Raw genomic sequence first — 6,000 nt, 5'->3', positions numbered from 1 at the left:
AGAGAGAAAGGGGACGTGCATTCTTTCCTATTGACCTAGCTCAGATTTTCAAGTTCAGCACGGGGTATTTAGCATCTGTAGAGGATATGTGTAATCAGGAGTAAAACGTTTCATCTCGCAGGCCTTGCTGATCATTTTCCAAGTAAGTGGGATAACTGCAAAATTCAAATGTTGACTTTAAAAGGAAGATGATTTTATGGGTATAAAGGAACACCCCATGGTATATAACTCCTGGGGGGGGGTTTCTCCTTAAGGTATTTTTATTCAAATAGTCAAGTTGGGTCTGTCTGCCTTTAGTTTTTTGTTGTGTGTGCTTGTGGGGATGATGTTTTAACTTTGATTAAATGGAAGCCATAGCAAGATGTATCTGGAGAAAATGTGGAAACGGAATTAGGATTTAGAATAGAGTCGAGACCTCTTCCTGTCTTCTGTGCCAGGTAAGCTGTGCTTACAGCATGAGGATCTCGCCAAGAAGAGCATCCCAGCCCTGGTGCGAGAGCTCGAGGTGTGTGAGGATGTGGCTGTCCGCAACAACGTCATCATTGTGATGTGCGATCTTTGCATCCGCTACACTGCCATGGTGGACAAGTATATTCCCAATATCTCTATGTGTCTGAAGGATTCCAACCCGTTCATCCGGAAGCAGACGCTCACCTTGCTTACCAATCTCTTGCAGGTGCATAGGAGGGTTCCACCTGTCCTTTCTCCTGCACCATTGCTTCTGGTTTGAGGGAATATTTGAGTTGCATAGGAAATGTGCTTGCTGTGTAGTATAATCCAAAAATAATTGTCTCATCTCTGGTCTAGAGTATTACCCTTCTGATATTCAGCACAGCCTTCTCAACAGTGTTACTTGTGAATGTTCATTTTGGGTCTTTGTTCAGACATTCGGTCAAGCAGTGTGAAGTTTCATTTTGAAAATAAGTACCATGTAGAGAAAAGCACATTCAGTAGACAGGTAGTTCTAGTTCGAATTCTGTTATTCTTCTGTGTGAGTCTAGTGGTATGTTTCTGTGTGCAGCAGAACTTAGTGAACTACAGACCTCTACAGAGCATTATATTTTTATACACATTGAGAGCCCATGTTTGGCCTGTAACAAGGAGAAAATAATACTTGATTTTTAAAGGGAAGGGCTTTCACTTAGATTATATGTCTGTCCTGGTATGTTCTGTATTCTCATACATCATGAACTCTATTGTAACTGGAGGGTGGCAGCATCCCTCTAATGCCACGTGCTTTGAGTCATGTTTCCCTTGAGTAGAAGGCTACTGCTGTTCTGCGCGCGTACACTGCACTATGATCCGAAGGTTGGGAAGTGTGTGCCTGTGTGCTGAGCCAGTGTGCCGGCGACCGACCATGTGGTGGGTGGAGTGTGGCTGGGACCAGTGAGGATTGCCCATGACGATGCACTCTGAAACATACTGGCTTCTCTCTGTACAGGAAGAATTTGTGAAGTGGAAAGGCTCCCTATTCTTTCGATTTGTCAGCACTGTGATAGATTCACACCCAGACATTGCCAGGTAAATCTTTTCCTCACATCGGACAACTGAACAGTTTACCTCATTTCTGATGTATGCTGGATTTCTTTTCTTTGAGATTGATTGAGAGTTATGTAGGAGTCAGTGAGGTTTTGGTAGGTGCCAGAAAAATAGATTTTTTTAAGATACTATGCAATATAACAAACCTTGATTTTGCGCACGGTTGAAAAGAAAATGGTAGATTCATCATTGGATAATCTCAGCATTGACTGCATTTACTGACAGTGCTTGCTGTTCCTGAAGGAGCATGAAGAATAGCTTACGCCTGTTGTATTACACTATATAGAGGAGCAGCCTCTATTGATTTCACTGTGTTCATTTCTAGGCCAAAAAAAAAAACCGGTGAATTTTGATAAAGAGCTGAGACTCTAAGTGCAGAAATTTTAAGGAAGAAACAAGGAATTAAGATAGAATTGCACAATGTGGAATCAAGTGTACAGATGACAAGACTCCTTGGAACTGGCATTTCTTCAGACTTGTATGGTGCTGGGGAGTGACTTTGGAAATATTAATTTCTATCCTGCTATCGTTTTTTTAAAGATTTATTTTCAAGGCTTTGTGAAATGGTCGGATAGAATTTGTTACCCTAGAGTTTGTTGTAACAATAATTCTTATTAAAGCAGGTCTGCAATTGGAAAGTAGAATGTTGAATGCCATGGCAAAAGCTGCACAGTGGGGAAGAGGTCTTTACAGAGCTCGTTAACTATAAATGGCTGATAGCAGTGGGTCCCTTTGGGTCTAAATATAGCCAGCAATAATTTAGTCTCAGTTCCATTTAGCAGCAGTTTCCGCTCAGTTTTCTGTAGGTGTAATTTTCCAAGGAAGAGGAACATTTCACATAACAAACCAGTAAAACTAAGATTCTACTTATTGCTGTCCAAAGTCAGAAGCAAAAAGCTAAGGCTGCCACTTTTTTTTTTTAGATACCTTCGCACACCTTCTTACCTTTACAACGTGTCCGCTATACTGACTCAGGGCTCTCTACACAATGCATGGCCCAGGAACAGCTGTAATCAGACAGGCTGGGAATGCTTTCAGGTGATGCACCTGGGAGCTAAAATTGGTTACTTAACCTGAATTTCCTCGTGTTTCCTCACGGTTGTTAGCTCCTATACTTGTAAGTTAAAAATAGCATTGATCAGTGAGTAAATTATATGCAGGATTTGCACATATGAGTATTCAGATCGATCATCAATCAAATAAGAGGATAGATAGAGATACTTTACAGTGTAGTAAGATTATCAGTGCCTCTTACTAACATTTTAATAATTCCGCCTTCATCTTTCCCTTGTATGTCTGCATTTATTTGAACCATAGTCCAAATGTAGACCATGATTTTAAGTTTTGAAAAGCTGATGACTACGTTTGCTTACTAATTTAAGTTAGTCTGTTCTCTGAATTTTTTCCTTTTATTTTTATTTTTATTCTTCCGTGTAATAATTATACATATTTATGGGATAGAGAGTGATATTTTGATACATGTGTAGAACATGTAATGATCAAATTGGGGTACTTAGCATACCCACCACCTCAAACATTTATCATTTCTTTGTGTTGAGAACTTTCCAAGTCTTCTCTCCTAGCTTTTTGAAAATAGTAAATTATTGTTAACTATGTTGACCCTACAGTGCTGTCGAGCATTTTAACATACTCCCCCCTGTAATTTATATTTGTTAACCAGCCTTTCTGTGCCCTTCCAGCCTGTAATCACCACAATTCTACTCTCTGCTTCTATGACCCTACCTTTTTTTTAGCTCTTATATATGAGGACATGTGGTATATATCTTTCTGTGTCTGACTTTTGATTTTTAGGCCAAAGGCTATGCCTGTCTGCTGTTAGATTTATTATTATTATTATTTTGAGACAGGTTCTCATTCTGTTGCTCAGGCTGGAGTGCAGTTGTGCAGTCATGTCTCCCTGCAGCCTTGACCTCCTGGGCTCAAGTGATCCTCCCACCTCAGCCTCCCAAATAACTCGGACTACAGGTGCATGCCACCATACTTGGCTAGTTTTTTAATTTTTTTGTAGAGACAGGTTTTTGCCAAGCTGGTCTCAAACTGCTGGGCTCAGGCAATCCACCCACCTCGGCCTTCCGAAGTGCTGGAATTACAGGCTTGAGTCACTGCACCAGGCAGCACATTTTTCACGTGTATCTGTTAATACAGGTCTTATGAAGAGACTGTGGTTCACAGAGCCTATTGAAATTTTTTGTGACTTGTTTTTTTCTTTGAAGTTCTGGGTTTTTATTAGTGTGCCCAGCAAGTAGTCCCCCTCCACCCCAGCTCAGACAAAGCAGAGAGTGAGTTGGGGGTCTCTGTGTGGGGTGGGAAGAGGTACCAGTGTCTCTCTTCCAGACATAAGCACCATTTGGACTACAGATAGAATCTGGACAGTCTGGATGGAGGGCAGACCCTGATACAGGGCTGCAGCATGGTGGGACCACCCCAGTGCTGCTGTCCTCCAGCAGCTCAGTAGCTGGGGTGCTGTGGATGATGAGGAGTTTCTGTCTGGGTGGGCCAAAGGCAAGTCGCTTAGACAGCTGGGGGAAGGGTTTCTACGTCTTTCATACGGATCCAGGTCTGCTCCCCATCAGCCCCACTCAGCAGCACATGCTCTGTAAGTCTTCATCCATCTGTGGTATCTCAGAGAGGACATCCTGAACCACACCCTTGCTGGCCCCACCATCCCCTGCCTCCCTGAGGTCTGGGGGATCTGGAGCTGTGAGCACCTCCTCAGCTGCCCCCATTGAATAACTGTGAGGTTGGGGGCCTCAGTAGTCACAGCTCCTTCACTGGAATTGGAGAGCTAGCTGGCCACAGGCTGCATCTGGATGATGGCACTTCTGGCAAGAGGGACTGGAGCTGGACCCTACTCATTTCTTGCAGCCCTGCCTCCCCATCACCCACATTCTGTAGAATGAGGCTCTGCTCGTCCCTGCAGGTTTTTGTTCTGTGCTCTCTGTATGACTTTTTTTTTTTTTTTTTTTTTGACAGTGTCTCACTCTGTTTCCCAGGCTGGAGTGCAGTGGAGCAGTCACGGCTCACTGCAGCCTCAATCTCCCAAGCTCACATGATCCTCCCACCCCATCCTCCCAAATAGTTAGGACTGCAGGCAGGTCCCACTGCAAGTAGCTAATTTTTCATTTTTTGTAGAGTTAGGATCTCACTGTGTTGCCCAGCTGGTCTCAATCTCCTGGACTCAAGCAGTCTTCTTACCTCAGCCTCCCAAAGTGCCAGGATTAGGCATGAGCTACCACCCCTGGCACGAATGACATTTTTAATTGCTCATATAAACCCCAAATTTGGAGGCTACAAAATTTTATGATCTGTTTTCCTGTCCGCCCAATAGGTAGTGGCCTTGTAGTCACAGGGTGACAGCCAAGCAATAAGCAGATGATTTTAGTTTAACTGGGCACTGCCACAGGAGCGCAGAGAGGCAGGGCCAGAAGCTTAAGGTAGGAGAACGACTCAAATAATGGACCACTGAGATAGAAAAGGGGGCAACAACAAGGATGGCCTGGTTTGGGAGAAAAGGAAGCAAGCACTCGACTGTCTGGAGGGCTTAGTGAAGCCGTGGAACAATCCGAGGGGGTGAGGGAGCCAGACCGCTGGAAGGATCGGCAGGGCAGCCATGAGTGGACTCTTTGATCTCCACTGTGGCAACTGGGTCCAGGGTGTGGCTGCCACTGGTGACGTTGGGTCCAAATGGGAGGGTCACTGGAAAGAGGGAAGCCAGGAAAGTAGAAAGTTAGGGCCTTCAGTGGCTCATCTGCATGGACATTAAAGACACTGAGTCCTGTGGGGATTTGGAATGGAGAGGAAAACCAGGAACCAGGTAGCAGAGAGGGCAAGAGGCAGGTAGCAGGAGTGCCACAGGGAGGTGGAGGCAGAGGCCGTCTGCGGGTGCTACAGCAGCCTGTGTGCATCTTAACCAGCATCCTGCCTGCACTTCCCGTGCTTCAGTGAACCCGTTTCGAGCTGTCTACCAGTGTCAGAGCACTGTTGGCAACACACTATTTGGTCCACATGCTCCATACAGGCTTCCTGAGAGGCACGAGTTTGGCTCTGTTACGCCGTATTCCTAGCACCTGAAAGGGAACATGAAACTGAGCAGACATGCAGTGAACATTTGGTGGGTTTAGGCAGGAAGGCACTGGCAGTCTGGGAAATGTGCCTCTCATCCTCTGACCGAGGGACGAAGCAGCCTTCCCTTGGGAGGGCTGAGAGAACTGGTGTGCTTGAGGACAGCCAGCCTGCATTCATAAAGAGGAAGCATAGAGTGCCCTGAGAGTTGGCTGTGGAGGGCAGGGCCTGATTCACTGTGGAACCTGGAGTGCAGAGTACACGGAGGGAGGAAGGAAGCAGGAAGTCAGGGACGATGACGGTGTAGACAGACCATCACAGGTGCTTGGATTTGGGGTGGTGGCCAGGGGGAACTAGGGTGTAGGAAATACTGCTTCA

At 45.3% G+C, this 6,000-nt stretch overlaps 1 protein-coding gene across 1 annotated transcript in view; it reads left to right on the top strand.

Annotated features, from left to right (window-relative positions):
- NCAPD3 (non-SMC condensin II complex subunit D3) overlaps positions 1–6,000 on the top strand; it is a 77,915-nt gene that overhangs the window by 55,908 nt on the left and 16,007 nt on the right. The window contains exons 24-25 of the mRNA XM_037731552.1: positions 438–676; positions 1,442–1,521. Coding sequence (XP_037587480.1) covers positions 438–676; positions 1,442–1,521 — 319 coding nt within the window. The remainder of the gene's footprint in view (positions 1–437; positions 677–1,441; positions 1,522–6,000) is intronic.

Source organism: Cebus imitator, unplaced genomic scaffold, assembly GCF_001604975.1.
Source record: "Cebus imitator isolate Cc_AM_T3 unplaced genomic scaffold, Cebus_imitator-1.0 Scaffold405, whole genome shotgun sequence".
In the NCBI taxonomy this organism is placed as follows: Eukaryota; Metazoa; Chordata; class Mammalia; order Primates; family Cebidae; genus Cebus; species Cebus imitator.
The sequence above is the reverse complement of the archived record's forward strand: the minus strand, read 5'-3'. Positions and strand labels throughout refer to the sequence as shown.